Genomic DNA, 22,508 nt, shown 5'->3' with positions numbered 1-22,508 from the left:
TGTTTTTGTTGTTTTTGCTGATCAATCTACAATTACATGTAATAGGTACCATGATACCATGAAATAATAACATGAAGGCAACAAACATAACATAACCAGTGGTTTCTTGATCATAGAAAAGAAGCATCATAGTGTTTCATTGTTTCAACCAACAACCACAATAACCTAAGTTAACTAGCAAAACATAAGACAATCACTACTTAAAGGTTAGTTGAACAACCACACAAGCAACAAAACACTAAACAGTAACTACTTTAAGTTTGTTTGAACAACCACAGATTCATCAACACATAAAACACTATTTCAAGTTTGGTTGGACACACACACAACTACATAACTAAGAAGTTTTCTTTGAGAGTGATTTTCCTTTGGCTTGTGACCTTGTTTGAATGTCATCAACTTTTGATCTGGTTTGAATACGACGCATAACACTTTCGACTTGAAGTTCTCTTTGAGTCATGGCCTGTTTGTCTTTCCACTTCAGTCCCTTGGTAGGTTTAAAACCAATATCACCTGTCACATGTGCAGAACTCACCACACCAGTAATAAACCTCCTTCTATTAGACAATCCTTGCTGCAATATCAACTACATAGTTATTTTGGAACTCACATTTAGAAGACAAATATAATTTTGGCAGTTTATAAGACACTTACATTAATACACGTATATCAAGTATCAGCAACAAATACACCTTGTCAAACAACTTTAGGCCTCTTCTTGTAACCACTTTCTGCACATCTTCTTGTACCTGTCTTACTGGTGCTTGCGCTTTCATAATGACCTCTACCCCTCTTTTTTTCAGTGATGGACTAATATGAGTGGAAAAAGAACACAACAAGACATTAAATTTAATAAGTAATCTAACATAATTTATAAAAGAAAATCAATATGAATGTACCTCTTGAGTGGGTATTGGTGTAGACTTAGGTTTAGGATTTTTTGGACAATTTTTCTTGTTATGATTTGGTCCTTTGCAAAGTGAACATGTCATTACTGTCCCCATTCTTGGCAACTTTCCAGCTTTTCTCACTTCACCAATTTCTCTTCTTGTGTTCTTTGGTGGCCTACCAGGCATTTGTCTTGCCTCAGGGGTTCAACCATTGGGTTTCTACTTCCAGGCCACATTTCCATGTTTGGGACTGGTTGAATGAAATGAAAATATATCTTCATATGTGTGGCTTTTTACAGCCGACACAACACGACAAAAATAAAAACTATTACTTTTTACATATGACTGATATTCAACCGACACAAAATACAAAATACAAAATACTTTTTTTTTTTACTTTTATAATTGGCTTTTTACAGCCGACACAACACGACAAAAATAAAAACTATTACTTTTTACATATGGCTGATATTCAGCCGACACAAAATACAAAATACAAAATACAAAATACTCTTCTTTTTTTTTCTTTTTTCTTTTTCGATTTGAACGTCTGGTATGACATTATCTTCTCCTTGACATTTTGAACATATATGGTCGGGGTATTTTTGTCCAATAATTTTGCAATATCTTGTCAATAATTCTTCCGAAATAAACCCTTTCCTTAATGCTCTTGTTGTTGGTTTTTGCTCTGGCTTGAGTAGACTAAGTATCCATTGGCGTATCTCTTCCATATCTTGTTCTCTGATTTCTTTTGAATATATCATAACTTGCTCTCGTACATAATAGCTCCATACTGAATTTCCGTTTAAATAATTGTTAGTTAGTTCATTTAGGATAGTTGCTATTCCTATAACTCTTTTGTTTGCGTAGAATTCTGGTATCTCAATCTTTTGTATTTCTTGTTGTATTCCGGTATCTTCTGGAATTATCATATTTCTGGTCAAACCAATTTTTATAACTTGTATAATTGGTTTTATCTCATCAAATAATATCTCTGCTGGTGCTGAATAAAACTTTATATAAAACAATGTTCCTTTAGTAATTCTTTTATAGTTCATAAAGGCTTTGTATAGCTCTGGTATGGTAGATATTTCATCTCCTGTTTGGGTATAAACTGTATTAAGTAATCCATAACTATAACATGTTTTTACTAGATTTGCATTGGTGCCTGGTTGTGCTATTAACTTATTATATCCTTGTAGCTTTTGGGTTATAAAATCAGTATTAGGGTCTTTGGTAGTTGGAGATCTAGGTGTTGAGTTTAAATAATTTTGGATTTTATAAAGGTTTTCAATATATGAGCGGGTTATGTGGTTGTAGGCTTTTTTATCTTGGTTTAAACTTTCTGAGTAAATATGTATTTGTGGTGGTATAAATAATGAGTCTTTTTGGTTCTTTGGAATAAATGGTTTATCGAAGATTTTGTTCATATTTAAATTTGTATATCTTATTCCACTGGCTCCTTTTGTTGTAGATGTGCTTGCTGTAGCTGCATTTAAACAAACATTGTCATGGGTTTTATGGAGTTTCCCAACGTCTCCTTCTAGTTCTGGCTTTTTACCGTCCGCCGAACGACGTAGCTCCGCATTTTTAGAGTCATGCTGCTGACTGTTAGCTTTCAGATTTTTTAACTCTTTTCCCATACTGTCCACCTTCATAGAAAGTGTAGTAATTGCTTTGAGTATTTCTTCTATTGTATCTTGTTCAGTTTGAGTTCCTTTTTCTTGATAGGTAATCTGCAACAAGGTTCTTATCAGTCTTAATTACTTCAATTGTAAATGTAAAATTTATTATATTCAATACTAATCTCCTTATTTCTTTTGTTGTAACTGAATCTTCTAATTTTTTTGTTATTCACCATTTTACCTGTGTGTTATCTGTTCTTACAATAAATTTATTATAAACAATATATGGTTCAAATGCTAATAAACATTTATATAATGCGAATAATTCTTTTCTATTTATTTCCCATTTTATTTGTGCTTTTGTATAAGATCCTGAATAATATCTACAATGGTGTTCTATTTTTTCTTTTTCATATTTGTATTTTAAAACTCCTCCGTAACTATGATCACTCGAATCTGTTTCAACAATGTAAGTAAATGTTTTATTTTCATCAGGAAAATATAGTTTTGATAATTTTTTACATAGATTCTTAATAATTTTTATATGTTTTTTATCTTTATTATCAAAATGATATTCTACATCTTTTTTAAGTTTTTTATGTAATGGTTTTAAATGTTCTGCTAATTTTGGTATATATTCTCTTACCTGATTTACTAATCCTAGAAAGGATTGTAATTTCTTTTTTGTATCTATATTTTCATCAATATTAATTATTTTTTGTACTATATGAGTTTGCATTTTTATTCCATTTTTATCTATTTGTATTCCTAGAAATTCTATTTGTGATTTCATAATTTCTGCTTTTCTTTTACTCAAACTTATACCTGTATTTTTTACTATATGTATAAATTTTTCCAATAATCTTATATGTTCATCTTGTGTTCTAGAATATAACAATATGTCATCTATATATACAATACAGTTTTCTAGTTGGTTAAAACAGTTATCCATAAAATGTTGGAATCTACCTGGTGCATTTTTATATCCAAAAGGTAAAACATTCCATTCATAGAAACCTTGCGGTACTGTGAATGCTGTTAATTGTTTGGATTCTTCTTCTAGTTTTAGGTGGTAAAATCCTGATTTGCAGTCAAATTTGCTAAAATAATTATATCCTTGTATTTGTCATATTTTTAGTATTTTGTTTGGTATCGGATAATTGTATGTTTTAGTTTTAGCATTTAGATTACGATAATCTATGACCATTCTACTTTTACCTCTTTTTTGTTCACTGTGTTTTATTACTATAAATGCTGGACTTGTATGTTTACTATTGCTTTTTTGTATGTAATTATTTTCTAACAATTCATTTATATGTATTTTAAATTCTTCTAGATCATCAAAGTTATATTTTAATGGTTTCTGTGTTATTATACTATTTTCATCTATTAATTCAATTTTTACTTTTGTCTTATGTTTTTCCCATCCTTGTAATGGATCTTCACTATATAATTGTTCTAGTTGTTCATTAATTAATTTGACTTTGTCTATAGCAAATATAATAATTTCTAATTGCGTTATTTGTTTATTATTTATATTTTCAATTTCTTGGTTTATCTTTTCACTTCCTTTTATCCATTCCATAGGTTTTCGTTGTTTACTATTTACTCTTTTTGCTCCTATCTTATTTCCGCATGGTGTAGTAAGCCACCAATGTGTTTTTGTTATTATGTGTGGATAATATCTATCTAGAAATGGCATTCCTAATAACATATCTTTTGTAGTAAATTCAAAATTATACATTTCTTCTATTGTTAGTATTTTATCCCATATTTGTATTTTTATATTTTTTGCTTTGTATTTAATCATACTTCCTTCATTGTTAAATCCCGTTACTACCATAGGTGTTTTTAATTTTTCTCATTTATCTTCTGGTAAGCAATTATATTTACACATATTCGCTTCTGCTCCTGTATCTATCATAGGGGTATAATATCTGTTGTGATATCCTTCTACTATAATTTTTGCAAGTATAAATATTTTCATTAATCATTTTGTCCTTTTTATAATTATTTTCTGATTTTGACAAGTTATTGTTAATTGTTCATTTTCTATATTGTATGGTTTGACTTTTTCTAACCATTTTATTCCTAATGTAATATTATGATTTCCTTGGTATATTTTAAATTGTATAACTAAGGGTATTCCTCCTATAATTATTTCTTTTTCTGTTGTTTCTTCATTCGTGTTCACTATCTCACTAGGTAGTCCAGGGCATGTATGTCCTGTTCTTATAATTTCTTCTTCTAATACTAACTCTCTTGTTATATAATTTTCTTCTTGTCCTGTATTTATTAATATTTTATATTTTCTTTGGTCTATTATTCCTGTTATGAAATAATGATATGGTGTTATTTCTTCTTTATCTAATAAGCTTTGTGGAATTTCATATTTTCTTTTAGATGTACTCATCCTTGATGAGGTAGCTCTTGTCAATGTATTTGGTACGCTTGAAGTGCTTAATCTTTCTTTTACTATCTCTAAATCTTCTTCTATATCAATTTCTTTATAGCTATAGTCATTATTGTCTATTACAGTAATTATTTTTTCAAAAGGATTTTCTATTTTTATTTTATTAATTTTATTTTTTGCTGTTATTTTATTCTTTGTTGTTAATATATATAAATTTTTACATCTTGCTGTAAATAATTTGCTCCCTGGTGCTAGTTCTATTCCAGACATTTTTCAATATAGAACTAATGATCTATCTATATTTTTATCTGTTAATGATACTGTATAATTAGCACTTATTGTAAACTTAAATTTTTGATATATTAAGTTTCCTTTTACTGCACTAATTATGCTTTTTTCTATAGGGTGTACAATTCTATCATCTGCTAAATATATTTCTATAGGTGTATCTATTCCTTCTCTAAAGCAGGCTTTTATTAATATTTCTGTTCCTCCTAAATGTACATATTTTATTGGTGTTTTAGCTTTTATATCTTGTATTTCTTTGTTTATCATTCTTTTATTTATTATAGGTATATATGCTTTTCCTCTTGTGTATTTACAATCTATGATATGTTCTTTTTGACTAACTACATAGTATTCTTCTTTTTGTCTTTTAAACCAATTTCTTAAAATAGGTATTTCTAGTACTTTTTCAACGCTTAAATCTAATTCTTTTCCTTTTATTTGTTCAAATATCGTATTATCAAATATAATTTTCTGTTCTGATGATTCTTCATCTTGATATTCTTCCTTAGATATTATTTTTATTTCATTTTCAGACATTATATTTCTTCATCTGTTTCGTTATTATCTATGTTAATATTTTCTTCTTCATTCTCAGTTTCTATGTCTGATACTTCATATATACTATCATTTTCACTTAATTCATAATCTATGTACTCTATTTGCATATATTTTTCATTGTCTATTATTAATTTTGCTATTTGTTTTCTTTTTGGATTTTTGGGTAATTTACAATCTTTAGCTATGTGTCCTATCTTTCCACAATTATAACAAGTACATTGGGATATTTTTCTTTTTGGTCTGTATGGTCTTTTTATTTTATGATTTTTTACATAATACCTTCGTCTTGGTTGTTTATATTTATATATAGTTTTGTTTTTTCTATAATTTTTATATCTTTTAGATTTTTGTTTTTTAGTTGTGCATCCAAATTGTGGTGCCATTTTATTTTTGCAACAAGATAAATTTTTATTTAATACTTTTTCCATTTTTAATTTTTCTTTTTGGTTTTCACATAGTTGTATGAACCATTGATTTAAAAATTTTATTCTAGATCCTAAAGTATCTACCATTCCTTCATTATTCCAATCCTTTATTACGTTTGTACTAAATGGTTCTGGTAATTTTGTATAATATTGTTTTCTTATTTCTTTTGCTTCGTCTAAATTATATTTAGCTTTGTAATAATATTCTTTAAATGCGCAAGTATATTCTTCTAAGTAACACATTTTACATATAGCTAATTTTGTCATAAGTTGTCTATTTATTATTTTTTCTCTATTTTGTTTTCTTATATCCGTAGTCATGCCTCCAAATTCATTTCTTATTGCTGATTCATATTTATCTAGTATATCTATATTTGTTGCTGATGCGGATCCATCCATTTTCTTATCATTCCCAAGTACTTCTAAACTTTCCGAGGGTAAATTTTCTATCCATAATTTTGTTGTTCCTACGAATGTTCTTTCTACGTATCTTGGTGTTTTCGCTGTTTCTATTTTGTTATCTATTAACTGTTTAGACATATTTCCTATCCATAACAATATTGCTTTATTTATATCTGCGACACAATCTAAATCTAAGAAATTGTATTGTTCATTTGCTGGTTTAGGTGTCCAATTTTTATTTAGTCTACTGTTCCATATTGCATTATTTCTGTCTGATTGTTGATAGCTTTCTGTATAATAAGTTGGTGGTGTTCTCCTAGGACTAACCCTAGGACTATTTCTGGGACTATTATCTGGGGTTTTAACTCTTGACGTACTAGGTCTATTCATATCTCCTGTGTTTATTTCTAATTTTTTTGGTTTATTTATCTGTTCTAGAATTTCTGTATATGTTTCACTTATATCACTTATTTCTGATTGTTGGTCATTTTCATTTCCGTCTATTTCATTTACTTCAATATTTTCATTTAGATCTTTTAGATCTTCATTTAGTTTCTGTTCCATTTGTTTTATTTCATTTGTTAATTCTAGCTCTTTATCTTTTTGTTTTTGTTTATTTTCATATAATAATTTTAACCTAGCTAATTCTTTTTCTAATTCACTTTTTCTTGTATTTTTTATTTACTAACCTAAAATCATGAATATCTACTTTGAAACTCAGCCCCCAAGAAAGCTACGAAACCTTAGCTGCGAAATTAGGAGAAAGTTGTAGAACCCTAACTATCGTTCTTTGAAATCGTAAATAATAATAAAATAAGAAAAAATATTTACTAAACTACAAGCATGAATGTCCACTTTGAAACCCAGCCACGAAGAAAAGTATGAAACTCTAGCCGCGAAATGAGGAAGAATGAGTGAGTATATCATTTCTTAAATAATGAAATGAGGGGGGAAGTAATTAGAATTTAGGGATTTAGTATATGTGGCAGTGGAACCGTATTGATATGCAATGTGGCATCCACGTGACATTTAACAACTTCTATTAATAAGAAGAGTACTTTTGATCCAATAGTTTGACGGGAAGGATAGTTTTGAGCCAAAATAGAGTTTTAGGGTAAATATGAGCTATTTCGAATAGTTTAAGGGTTTTTTCACTCTTTCTATTTAGTCTACGTGGCAGTGGAATCCTATTGGCAGGCAATGTGGCACCCATATGACATCCACGTGGCATTTAACAACTTTCGTTAATAAGAAAGACACTTTTGACCCAATAGTATAACGGGAAGGGTATTTTTGAGCCAAAAGAAAGTAAAGGGTATATATGAGCTATTTCAAATAGTTTAAGGGTATTTTTGATTCTTTTCCAAAAAAAAAAAAAAACTGAAATTGATTGCTAAACTTAGTTTAGTACTTTAACTTTACAAATAATTATGTACCCCCTAATCTCATTTTTAAGTGAATCAAAATACACCTAAAAGGCTGATGTGGTAAAAAAAAAAAAAGTGAGTGGAAACGTAAAACATCAAAATAATAAATTAAATAGGCCCCTCTTTTTCTTTCCAACAAATAAGATTTCATCTTCCTCACACCCCACCACCTTTGTCCACCAACAACCCCACCACCTTTATCCACCAACAACCCCACCCTTTTCGTTCTTCGAATCCCCCTCCCACACCCTTTTTTCTCCTATTTCGAACTCCGCCGCCATCCATATTTGCCTCGCCCCTTTTTTCTTCTTCTTTTTCTTTTCTTCGACCCAACAACTTGTTGTTGCTTTGAGATCTTACATATGGAAATGTTTATTGATTATGATGAACTTGAAACTTTTTAAATAAGAAATCTATAATTTCTTCATCTCAAATTAGTTATTTAATTTGTATTATTTATTTATTTTGATAATACGCTTTAAAAATTGAATGTTTTCTAGTCTTGAATATGTTAGAGTTTTATTTTATTTTCATAATCTTGGATTAGTTCTCAACTTTTTTCTATTGTTACCTTTCTAAAATTGTATAAATAAAAATAAACAAAAAAGAATTAGAAACTCAAACTTTATAATTTTCAATGTGGCGCTGATATGACAATGACGTGACAGTGAAATGACGTGTCTGTAATATACTTGCCACTGTGAGACTGGTATTGTAGTATTAGGGTTGAAAAAAACACTTCAAAAATGTTAAGGGGGTAATTTAAACGCCCGTGTAGTTTAAGTGTAAAAATATGTTTTGCTGCCATGTTCAAGGGGTTTTTATGTATTTTCTCTTCTTCTTCTTCTTATTATTATTATTATTATTATTATTATTATTATATAATATCCTGATTATATGATATGATGATAATCAAATTAGACGTACATATATATTATAGATGATAAATATTATTAAATTAGATATTTTAATTAGGAATTAATATATGGAAGTACAAAAGTCATTAATATTTTTATTAAAATGATACAATTTGATATTTAAATTAACTAATTAAATGTTAAATAATTAATCAAATTTTAATTTAGTACAAAGTCAAAATGATAATTCAACTATTTACTTTAGAGCTTCCCACTTATAATATTATATGATATGATATCATATAATATGATATGATGATATACTTCTGAAAGAATAAGCTGCTCTTCGTTGTCATTTGTGCCTTTTTGGAGGTTAAATTTGTCTTTTTCTTCATCTTCTTCTTCGAGCGTAATTTATCGAGGTTTAAAATAGTCCATTATTTTTGAAGTTTAGATTTAAAATAGTTCTAATTTTGGAGCATTGATAATCCTAATTCTTTAATATGATGCATTTTCAATCTCCATCGTACCGAGGTTTTAACGGAGCAGTAGGTTACGCACCTGCTCCTCAATTGGAAATTAAAATATGTAACCATTGATTCACAAGGTTCTATTTGATACCAAAAAGTATAATCTTTTTGGAGCATCATACAATTTTGTTTTCTCTGAGTTTACAAGTATTTTGGATGAATAATTTTGACCTTATTCAAAAGGAAACTATAGAAAAGATTTCGCATGAAACTGTGTATTGCTGATTACAAGATAAGTTAGATTTTTGTTTTTATTTTTTAAAATAAATTTGGGGTTTTATGTCTTTAAAAAGCAATATATCAGTACAATGCTTATAGCAGCTCTGCGTTTGACCTATGCTCTCCTATATATCACACAAATATGGTGTTGCGATTATGTTGTTTCCCTTGTTACCTAGTAGTTAGTGGTATCATGACAATTTGCATTTGCCAGAATCTAAATCATGTAATACTAAAAAGAATTTTAATGTGTTTGTCGTCTTTCCTTTTGCTTCCATTTCGTACTTTCTGATTCAATAACCGATATTCTTTTTGTCTTTTCAAAAGTTAGATACAAGATGACGTAGTTTCAGCTGACCGAGACCAAGCATATGAACTTAGATAACAGGTTATGGAGAACTCAAATTAGGATAAAAAGGTTAGTTACGAAGTTGAGTTTTGTTTTGACAACTTTGTAGTTTCTTGTTGTTTGATTTCTGTCACTATTTGACATTTGTTGTACTTCGATTATCTTCTTATTTTGTTGTAGTTATTGTTACATTTTAAGAAGATAGGAGTTCTCACATGCTTTTTCTCTTTTCTGAACTGCTTTTTCTCCAGACCTCGCTTGTAGGATTATATTGGCTACGTTATTGTAGTAGTAGCAGTCATCTATTTGGGCATTTTTACCACGAATATATTCCTAGTGTGTTTGATAATTTCAATGCTAATGTGGATATGGATGGAAGAATTGTCAATTTGGGATTATGAGACACAACAAATACTTTTTCTTTAAATAGATTTATTACTATTATGAGATCATCTTATGGATTTTCTTGTGTGTGTGTGTGTTTGAAGGTCAAGAAGATTATTGTGTATGCTTTAAAGGTCAAGATGATTATAACAGGTTACTTAGGATGCTAAAAGTACAGGTTGTCATGTCTGCCTGTGGTGTCCTTCAAAGAGGTATTCTGATCACCATAACTTGTTGGTTGCTTTATTTGGTTAACTTTCTGAATAAAAGCTGGAAAGCAAAGATTCGCTAGCATGTATTTGACTGCATTATTGTGATATGATGAACTTGTGTGTAGAAACAGCCTCCTAACAATATATATGATAAGGCTACACACAATAGGCTCTTCTGATCCTACCCTACTCCGTGCATATTTCCAAGTTAAATTCACAGGAAATATGATTGAGGTATCAAGCTCTCTTCCATTCTCATTAAAAATTTTGGACAACAAAGGTATTATCTAAACAGAGAGACTGATACACAAAAAGAGAGAAGATGCGAGTGAACGCACCCTTTTACAGAAGTGAGTGACGGTTGCCTGGATCCACTTATTCATACACATTTTCTTTATATTCCGTCGTTGCACCTTCACATTCATTTCATGTATCTATAACCACTACATCAACTATTACTGTCACAGGCACCACCATAATATATTTCATAACAACCTTTGAGTTTTGCATAAATATCAAATTAGCCCTTTTTCATGAATGGGGAAAATAATATGATTGAGTACATTGACAAACTAAAGTAGTATTGAACTGTAATCTTTTCCAAATTACAACCAAAACTTACTTGTCATCCAACAGTAAGTAGTTGTCATAGTCTTGTTCATCACAAACAAATCTCTTCCAAAACCAATGGTCCCTCCAGATACTTTCCATACTTTCAATTGACAAGTTCCTTGTCTATGGCAAAAGAAAGTAGACAAATGCATTCATAATTGAAACAGATACTCCAAAAAAGAAGAAAATTCAAGATTTTAAATGGCATAGCATAGTCAAGAAATTCTGAGCAATCATAGAAGCAGATATCAAACCCATAGCTACTGTTATGCTTTGTCCTGCTGACCTTATTTCTAATGGAAATATTTCACTTGGAACTAACCATGATAATGGACCCCATGAAAACATATACTCTGCAACAAAATTGCAAACACCAAAACCAATAGACCATTTGTGATACAAACATTTGGATTCCACCTAAACAAGACATAGCCCTTCGTCTGACCCTGTCAACTATCAACAATGCTAAGAAAGTCACGCTGGTGCCTGTCACCTCAACAGACATTAGCGATGCACTCGCACCTAGGCCTATGGTCTGGAACAGAATTGGAGCGTACAAGGAGATCACACTGATCCCCATCATATGTTGGAAGAATGATATTACTACTGACATAACAAGTTGTGGCCTATATTTCTGTTTAATGATTTGCTTGAAAGGATCCTTGACAACTTTTGACTTGTCACTTGCTTGGATGATATCGTCTAATTCTGCTTGTACATCGGTTGTACGTCGTACTCATTGCAAAATCTGCTTAGCTTTTTGATGATCATTGCCATGTTGAATTAGGGTGTTTGCGGTTTCTGGGAGAAAAATTGCTCCTACTGTTAGAAATGTAGCAAGAGCTGCAGCCATCGCTAAGGAAATTCTCCATCCCCAACCACCTTTAATCTTTTGAACGCCGTTGTTAAGAAGGCTAGCTGATAGAATTCCAATCCATACGCATAATTGGAACACAATATTGAAAGATCCCCTGTACTTGGGAGGTGCCATTTCTGAAAGGTATAAAAGGGACTGCCTGCAGCCACCATGATTAGGACATTTGTACTCTATGAAAGGGGCATGTTAACAGCAGAAGAAATTGTACCTGATTTGCAAAACCAACACGTACAACTAACATGCTTTGACCAAGTGATAACATGTAGATATTGTATGTTGCGCCTCCAAGGACAGCACCGATATGAAATTGTTGTGCGGAATTTGAGATAATACGAGAAAATATAAACGCGAAAAACAAGACAACAGATTTACGTGGTTCACCAATAAATTGGCTACGTCCACGGGAAGAGATGGAGCAGTTTTATTATGGAGAGGCAAAAACAGAATTACCAAATATAGGGTTTGCCATAGCGTCTATATATAGTGCTAAGCTACGCCCTAACAGGCTTGGGCCCAACATACAGAATTGACAGAAAATTAAGGGCCCAATACAACAACATTGTATACCGTCGGGCCGGGGGCGTCTCCGCCCCCCTGGACCCCCCGACTCGCTGACCGGGCAGCGAGACCCCCGTCCTTTTTGTTTGTAGCGGGTCCGATTCAAGGCATTCAACAGAAATACTACTCCACCGATTGTAATTGATGGTCTACAACCATATGTACGAGTGACTGGTGAGGCCAAGAAGGAAGCAATAAGGCCATCAATGTATAAGGAGGAAGTGAAGGGGGTGAGTAGTTGGCTGTCAAATTTAATAGGTAATTTAACCAATTAGTTTGTTAGCTATTTGATAACTCCATAGATGGAGTTCAAGCTTTGCAGATTTACAGATGAGAAGAAGAAGAACTGAGGAAGAATATTATTCAGACAGGGTACTGTTACATTGAATCTAGACAAATTGAAATGATCACACCATTCTACCTCTCTATTTATACACGTACTAATCAACTAACTTTTAGTAACTAACTAATGCCACCTCAGCTTTCTTCTAACAAACTAATTAAAAGATTATTCACACCATAAAACTTGTTAGCAACTTTCACTGATCAACACCCCTTCTCAAGCTTATGGTTGAAAAGCATTCTTCATTCCCAGTTTACTTAACAGCAAATCATGTTGTATTTTGTCCAAACTTTTAGTAAGTAGGTCAGCTAGTTGCTCCTTGGTGTTTATATGTTTTGTCTTAGCATCCCTTGACAAATTCTTTCTCTAACAAAATGACAATCAATGTCAATATGCTTTGTTCTTTCATGGAAGATTGGATTTATAGCAATATGAATTTCTTCTTTACTATCACATATCATGTTCACACGGAGACGCACATTGATTCCTAGATCTTTAGATAGACCTATTATCCAAGTAACTTCAACTGAACAAGCAACCATGCTTTTGAATTCTGCCTCTGCTGAGCTTCTTGACACGTCTCTTTCTTCTTAGATTTCCATGAGATTAACCCATCTCCAAGCTTTACAAACTACCCTCTAACTGATCTTCTAGTCTCCAAACATGCTCCCCAATTAGAGTCACAAAAAGCAGTGAGTTGTGCAGTGTCACCTGTTGGCATTAGCAATCCTAAGCTAGGAGCTTCTTTGATGTACCTAACCACTCTCAGTGTTGCCTCCATGTGAAATTGCTTAGGACAATGCATGAACTGACTTTGAACTTGAGTGGAGAAAGCTAAGTGTGGCTTTGTCATTGTGAGATAGAGGAGCCTTCCTACAAGTCTTAAGCAACTTGTCATCTTCAATACATTCATTAGGAATTTGTTCATCATATTGACAAGAAGTGAGTGTTTTGTTGACTTCTAGTGGTTTACAAGCAGGATTAACTCCCCCTAGTCCAGAGTCTGAAATTAATTTAACTGCATACTTCCTTTGTGTTATCAAGATACCTTTACTAGACCTGAAAAACTCAATTCCTAGAAAGAATTATTGTTCCCCTAGATCCTTCATTTGGAACTTAATTTGAATGTCTTGTCTAGTGTTGCTCAGAAGTTGATGATACTTTTAGTGATCAATAAATCATCTACATACACTAACACAACCACAATATCACCATCAACATCCTGTGCGAATAATGAGTAATCATAGTGATTTTGTTTGAAACCCATCTGCATTAATGCCTCAGTTAATTTCACGTTCCACTGCCTTAGTGCTTGCTTTAGACCATACAAAGACTTGCAGACCTTCTTGCACTCCCCCTGTATAGCAAACGCAAGAGGAATGTCCATGTACACCTTCTCTAGTAAATCCCCATTCAGGAAGGCATTATGTGCATCCATCTGACAGATGTACTAGTCTTTAGAGGCAACAAGAGCCACAACAACCCTGACTGCCACCATTTTAGCTACAGACTGAAGGTTTCTCCATAGTCAATCCCTTCTTTCTGACTATAACATTTGGCACCAAGTCTAGCCTTGAATTTTTCCACTTCTTCGAAGACTAGGAACTTGATCTTATTTACCCACCTACAACTAATGGGATTCTTACCAGGTGGTAAGTCTACAATAGTCCAAGTCTGATTATTCTCCAAAGCAGCTATTTACAGTTCCACGGCTTTCGGCTAGGCAGGTTCAAAAGCAGCTTCCTTAAAAGAAGTAGGTTCACTTACAGCTGAATAAGCTTGTAACACTTGTTGATAGCCAGAAGACAAGTGAGAAGTAGGTGATCTGATTTGACATGGGATAAGAACAACTAGTAGTCTTGGTGTGTGTCACAAAATCCTGTACCATAATTGAGGTCTACTTGCTCTGCCTGATCTCCTAGGCGGTGCAGCTTGAAGAGAGATAGAAGTAGGGGAAGAAGTATCATGAGCTAGTGTAAGAGGAGCAGTAGCAGGTGATACGAAGGGACTAGTTTGTAATTAATATCATCAGGTGGTAACATTATCAAGAACTGGAAACATTGGGTTGGAGGAAACTTGTAGATGTTTGAAGGGAATCAAATGCTCCTGAAAGACTACATGCCTATTAACCAAGAAGGAATGAGTATGCAAATCATAGAGTAAATACCCTTTTTGTGTGGAAGAATAACCCATAAACACTGCATAAATAGCTCTAGATCAGAACTTGTCTTGCACATTTGGACAGGCAACATAGCAAAGACAACCAAACATCTTGATATGAGAGAATGATGGATGATGCATATATAGTTTTTCAAATGGGGACTCGTAAGTAAGAAGTCTTGATGGAATTCTCTTCAATATGTAAACAACAGTCATGCCACACTCACCCCAAAACCTGTGCGGTATAGAAGCTTAAAATCTAACAGATTTGACCATAGCAAAGATAGTTTTGTGTTTCCTCTCAGCTATCCCATTTTGTTGAGGTGTGAAAACACATGTACTCTGGTGAAAAATTCCCAACTCACTCAATAAGTTTTGAACAACAGTATTGAAGAACTCACACCCATTATCAGCCCTCAAGGTTTTAACCTTAGTGAAAAATACATTCTGAACTTGAACAAGAAAATGTTTCAGCACCACAACTGTATCAACTTTAGAAGAAACTAAGTAGATTCAAGTATATCTACTGAAGTCATCCACAATTGTAACAAAATATATTTTATTGTAATCCCTATAAGGCCCCCAAACATCACAATGCAACAATTCAAATACACTTTTAGACACATGAGAACTAATAGGAAATGGAAGTTTTGTGTGTTTAGCTAGGGGGAATACAGTACAATGAAAATGATCATTATTTCTTAGATTCTTAAGGGGTTCATGTCTCCTTATCATATCAATAGGATCATGGCCTAATCTTTTGTCCAAACATAAAAACAGACTGACTAAGCAACAGAATTAACAGTTTTATTACACTGATCAAGACCTTTACTACTATTGACCAGCTTTTTTGGAACTTGACATGGTCCTTCCTATAGTATGTAGAGTCTATTTTCCTCTTGAACAATCCCCTTCACCCGATCAGTGGAGAGGTCCTGAAATATACAAAAATCAGGAAAGAAACCAACCATACAATGTAACTCTTTAGTGATCTTGGATATTGACAAGAGATTAAACTTGAAAAGTCAGGCAAGAACAAAACAGTGGATATAAAATGATTTGCTAATACATTGGTTGTTGATACACTCAAACTTACTTCTCAAATAAGCAGTAAAGCGGTCGTATCAAGTAAAGAACCCAACTAATGAGGTTGGAATCATTTCCACGAGAAAAATAGTTCAGACTTAATTTCAATCTATTATTACTATTATTTAGTCAATTATTTTCTTGGAAAGCAAAGACAATAAAAAGGGTTTTTTTTCTAAATGAATGAAAATAACTAGCTAAATTAAAAGAGACAACTAACAACTTCAAATATTGGAGTTTAATCAATTACTCAAAGTAACTAGGGTTTACGTGTTCCCCACAGGTTCATAACTTGATAATTCTAACTATAACAATTCTTTCCTAGTATCTTGCATGCAAAGTGATAAGTTATGTATTTCTAAATCCTTGGTCCAGCATCTAGAAAATTTCACTCCGCACCTTGGTCCTGCTACGTGTGTTTCTATACTAACCCTTACCTTTACCTCATATTAAGCATCATATTCGATATTTGACTAAGTTATTACCTCGTACCAATCAATACTAGCCTATTAGATAGTATACACTAAATCTATATTGATAATTCTTTTCCTATTATCTACCTCCTTGGTCTGGCAAGTAGCATTAAGGTGAAATCTAACGTTAATCATCCGTTAAAAAGACTTCTAAGCAAAAGAATTATCAATACATGCAATACACTGTTCTAGAATTGTTATTTTAGTTAGGTTTTACCTCATTATTTGCCTATGGTTCCCACAACCCTAGTTATGGAGTTTAGTTACCCATAGTCATAACCACAATATATCAAATATATGATATAAGAATTCATGCACTTACTTCAATGAGAAAGAATAAAATCCAAAAGTTCACTTGATTAATCAACAAAAATCACCAACAATCAATTACTACAATTAATTAAAGACAAGATTATCCAAAAGTGTAATAATAATCACCAAGTCTAATCCACAAAAGAAGCTCAAATAACCAAAAGTCTAACCCCAAAAATGAGGTTTTTCAAACTATTTATAAAACATAAAAACCTAACTAAATAAGGACTCTATTTGCTGAAAATCTGTCATAACGCGGTTGGGTCGACGAACCTCGCGACGGATCATCGTGGTCACGATGGGCCGTCATGGTTTCCATCGTCCCATACTTGTGCAATTTCTTCTGCTACTCTCTTCATTACCCTCGATGGTAGGTATGACGGATCGTCACTGGCACAACGGTCCGTCAAGGGTCTCCGTTCCAAAATACTTGAACTCTTGGAATTTGGGTACTGGGACTACTTCTCTGATGTTCATGACGAACCAAGAGGACGGACCGTCATGGCTACGACGGTCCGTCACGCACTCCGTAACCTCACACTTTGTCAGAATTCCCCATCTTCCTTCAGCAGCTGCACTACGATGCCACCTACGGACCGTCATGGGCACGAAGAATCGTCAGAAGCTCCGTAGGTGGTACTTTTATGTATTTCTTGCTCAAAAACCTCAGCATTCATCTTTTAGACAGATTTCCTACAAATAAAGAGAAACTTACATAAAAATTAGTATAAAAAGGCTTTTGGACACACTAAACTTAAGGAAAAAACATTAAAAATACTGTGAAACTACGGTATATCAGTTGTGCCAACATGAGATACATGAATCACCTTACCATCAGTTAAATGAACATTACTATCTATACGAGTTTCAACTGCCTTGGCATTAATTAGAGTTTTCAACTCGGATGTGATATGATGAGTGGCTCCAGTGTCTATTATCCATCTACTACCTTCATATGCACATAATAATGCTTTAAGAGAACTGCCTGATGCATCAATAACAACAACTACATTGGCTGAGGGCTGAGTTGTAGAATCATTTCCATGATTAGACAACATCTGCAAAGTTTGTTGGTATTGGTCTGAAGTAAAGCTCCTGATTATGAATTTGCACCTGTAACACATTTGCCTTGACTAGTGTTTCCTCTAACTTCAAATTCATTGTGTTGTGTAAGTTCAACTTGATTTGCATACACTCCAGAATTGAGACGCTTTCTTTTAAACTTAAAGTCAGCAGGGTAACCAACAATTTTGTAGAACTGATCTTTGGTGTGACCTCTCCAACCACAATGCTTACACTGCACGAAGGGCTTTCTAGTTTTGGGATGAAGATTCTACACCACCACTGTAACCTCCACTTGGAGGGCCATATCCATATGCAACATTACCTGAATAAGTGCTACCTGCAGAACCTTTATATGTAGCATTACTTGAATAAGTGCTACCTGCAGAACCTTTGGATGTACTTGCTCCACTTCTGTTGGAATACAATGCAGTGCCTTCAATTACACCAGATGTAGTAGAACTCACAACAAGTTTTTTTTGACTTTCATGATCAATTAAAAGTGCATAAGCTTTGTTAAGTGTAGGAATCGGGATCATCATTAGAATCTGACTCGTAGGAGGAGAGTAAGACTCATTTAGCACCATCAAAAACTGCAGTAATCGCTGATAGTCGCAGTGCTCTCCAAAATTTTTAGATTCAAGACAAGGACAACTAGGACAGGGCATCAGGGAGTCATATTCATCCCAGATATCCCTCAATTTAGAGTGATAGTCAACAATAGACATTGTGCCTTGAACAAGAGTGTGAATCTCTCTATATGATTGTAAAATCCTAGATCGATTAATAGTATCAAAACGTTCCCTCAAATCAAGCCATATTTTCCTTACATCTGATGCATATACAACAAAGCTAATAAATCTAGGTCTGACAGCATTCATTATCCAACTTAGCACTATTGTGTTACATTTCTCCCATTTATCATGTAACTCAGGTTTAAATTTAGATTTTGGAAACCTTCCACGATGAATCTTAATTTGCTTCGACCAGACAGTCCAATTCTAAAAGATCTACTCCATAAGTCATAGTTTTAAGAACATGTTAGTTGTAATGAGATTAAGGAACTACCTGGAGTATCAGTATGTTAAAGATAGAGAGGGTAATTGTGATCAATTATTGAAAATGAGGTTGTGCCTGTAGTACCACTACCAGCTCCACCATTACCAACTCTGTCTCTTTCGCTCGAGCTATCAACTGCCATTACAACGACTTTGGATGCTTTTTTTTTGAAATCACATTTTTCTGTTAGTGAATCTGAGAACCAAAGTTAATTTTACCTAACTACGATCGTAGCTCTGATACCATGATAACTCCATATATGGAGTTTAAGCCATGCAAATTATAAACGAGAAGAAGAAGAATATTATTCAGAGAGAGTACTGTTACATTGAATCTAGACATATTGAAATGATCACATCATTCTACCTATCTATTTGTACACGTACTAATCAACTAAATTTCAGTAACTAACTAATGCACATCAACTTTCTTCTAACTGACTAATTAACAAATTATTCACCACCATAAAACTTGTTAGCATCTTTCACCGATCAACACTATCCATCTATTTTATTATTATGAGTTAATGTTTTTAAAAAACAACCACTAGTCAAAGCGTCTAGCGGCTTTTTATTGAAAATAAAAATATATCAATAGGGATAAGTACAAGAAAGGGGGGCTAGGCCTTACCTTACTTTTCTAGTGAGAATATTTATTTATAAAAAAAGGGATAATGCACAAGTACCCCCTTAACCTATGCACGAAATCTCAGAGACACTCTTATACTATCTACTAAGATCCTATTACCCCTGAACTTATTTTATTAATAATTTTCTACTCCTTTTTGGCCTACGTGACACTATCTTGTGGGTCCAATGTTGATTGACTTTTTTCCAAGTAAGTGCCACGTAGGTCGAAAAGGGGTAGAAAATTACTTATAAAATGAGTTTAGGGGGTAATAGGACCTTAGTATAGTATAAGTGTGCCTCTGGGATTTCGGACATAGGTTGAGGGGATACTTGTGCATTTTTCTATTAAAAAAACAATTTATAGTTTGTTAGTCAAATTATATGAAAGTACTATAAATTGCAATTTTATCTATATATCAATGTAATGAAAAAGTATATTGTAAAATATTAGTCAAAGTCCTTATAGTATGAATCTAAAAAGGAAAATACCAAATTAAAAGTGAACAAATGAAATATAATCAAAGCATTTGATTACTTAAAAATATGCAACACTGATATTTAAATAAGACAAGTTTAATAATTTAGGTAGGAAGTTTGGGGAAATGTAGATATATAAGAGAAATGAAAATCAGGCGGATTCTTTCTCTAATATGCATTTTTTTAAGATCATGAATAAAAGGATAGTTTTATTAAATTATCCTTTGGAAACTTTATTGGAAGTTTACAACTTGTTTACATTTTCAAAAACAATTAAATGTAAGGATACAATGAGAAAAATGTAATTAATTTTCTCCCTTAATTTTATCTTGATTTTATATATTGATACGTAATTTGAGATAACTATAATTTTTATAATGTGAAAAATTAATATGGAAAAAAATATTATAACATTCTACGATAACAAGGATTGAGGCCTCTAACTTTTCACCATATCGTATAGTTTCATGTTTAACTTAATACTGTTATAAATAGGATTGTAGGGTACTAATCTATGGATCTTCGAAAATTGGGTTAATCAGAATTGGGCACATTAATATTGGTAGGAGCAAATATAAGACATAAAAAAATAAATTTTTAGATATCCAAAATTCATAACCCTGATTCGATATCCAATTCAAAATTCATGAAGTTTAAAACTAACATTCGAATTCAACTCTTAATCCAAAAATTCAAATAAAATAGGCAAAAAATTTGAATTTTGAGTTGCGCTAGACTACGTCTCCCCTAGTTAAAAGAATGACTAGATATAAGGAAGTCTATAAATAATATCTCTTCCTCCATCCGTTCAAAATACTTGTCATGTTTCAGTTTCACTGTTAAACTATATATATTAATTTTGATAAGTATTGTAAAATAAATATTTTATTACTGTATTAATATGAAAAGAACAATTACTTAATTTATTATCGTATTACAAATATGAATTTTTTGTTTGCTATATGTGAAAGTTGCCCTTTTTAAATATCTAAAACATAATTTTAGAAATATCAAATCAATGAAATTCAATTTAGTTGAAAAGAAACCCAATCAAATTGAATACTTTGAAAATACGAAATGTAACAACTAATATGATAAGGAGACTATTTGGAACATGTCCAACCACTTCAAGGGTCATTACAGGGTTCAGTAATGGGATTCCCTTCTCTTTGGGGATTTTTATGCTTTATAATTGTCTATCAAAATAAAAGTTGATAACTATATGCATATTATTTTCTCAAAAGATTATTTAAAATCTAACGTTATTGATAATTCAATCGCAAAATTAACTTATTTAAATTGGGTAATCTGACTAACAGTTATTGAAAACATTAAAATTTTATAATTAGTGTTTTATAGATGCAGGACGAATTGCTAACTTCCATATTGGTAAACTATTTAATCCCTTAAAACTGGAGCTATCAAAATGGGTTTGACCCTCTAGGTCGATCCAACCCAACCCTTGAATTAAGTGGGATTGGACCTGATTTTTTTGGCCCATTTAGGAACGAGGTTTTTTAGTCCAACCTCCTTTGGCCCGCTAGCTTTGTAGGTCCAATCCGCAAGCCTCAAAAGCCAACCCATGGGCTATGAAATATTTAAAAATATTTTTTCTATATATTTTTAGTAGTGTTTTATTTGTAAAATTTTTATCAATTAATATTTTAAAAAAATAAAAAGTCAAGTGTTTTAAACTAGCTAATTTTTGTGAGATTATCAAAGGATGATCAACATTTTTTCACTAATCTTATGTTGAGTATCATGCATTTTTGTATGTAAATACTGAAGTGTGTGATTCATATATGTATTTTTGTAAGTATTCACCTAAGTGTGTAATTCATACGTGAAAATTTGTATGTATTGATGTCTTGTTCATAACCATCAACATTAGATACTCTTCTAAGAAAGTATTTTTTGGTTGAAGGGTCGTCCTAAGTTGTGGCCCGCTTAAAGTTGGGTTATGCTACTATTTTATAGGCCCTTTGATTAAAAGGGTATACCCGTCCCATCCCATTTAACTCTCTAGCCCGTTAGAGTGCTGTTGAGTCAACCCATTTTGACAGTTTAAATAGAACTATCATAATTACATTCTTACCCTTTTAAGTCATATAGAGTACTATATAATGTAAACCCCAAAAACTTGAGCCTCATTCAGTCTAAAGTTCATCTCTTTAACTTAGAAAATAACGAGTCAATTTTAAACCCTAAAACATATCCGCCGCTCTGCACTAAATCTTTTGGCCTCCCCAAACTCCTACGCAGGGGAGACAGATCTTGGAGT

At 32.3% G+C, this 22,508-nt stretch overlaps 1 protein-coding gene and 1 pseudogene across 1 annotated transcript; both read right to left on the bottom strand.

Moving 5' to 3' along the window:
• Window positions 1-948: 948 nt before the first annotated feature.
• LOC138347269 (uncharacterized) lies at window positions 949-9,021 on the bottom strand. Its single transcript, XM_069295124.1, has one exon. It carries the CDS (start codon window positions 2,546-2,548, stop codon window positions 1,346-1,348), a length of 1,203 nt encoding a protein of 400 aa, XP_069151225.1. The 5' UTR covers window positions 2,549-9,021; the 3' UTR covers window positions 949-1,345.
• A 1,787-nt stretch (window positions 9,022-10,808) lies between these two features.
• LOC101250486 (hexose carrier protein HEX6-like) lies at window positions 10,809-14,407 on the bottom strand (annotated as a pseudogene).
• Window positions 14,408-22,508: the final 8,101 nt, after the last annotated feature.

Source organism: Solanum lycopersicum, chromosome 3 (genome assembly GCF_036512215.1).
Source record: "Solanum lycopersicum chromosome 3, SLM_r2.1".
NCBI lineage: Eukaryota > Viridiplantae > Streptophyta > Magnoliopsida > Solanales > Solanaceae > Solanum > Solanum lycopersicum.
This window is presented reverse-complemented; position numbering and strand designations above follow the sequence as displayed.

Coding starts and splice junctions, on each gene's coding strand:
- LOC138347269 (XM_069295124.1), bottom strand. CDS start 2,548: ATGAAGGTGGACAGTATGGGAAAAGAGTTAAAAAATCTGAAAGCTAAC.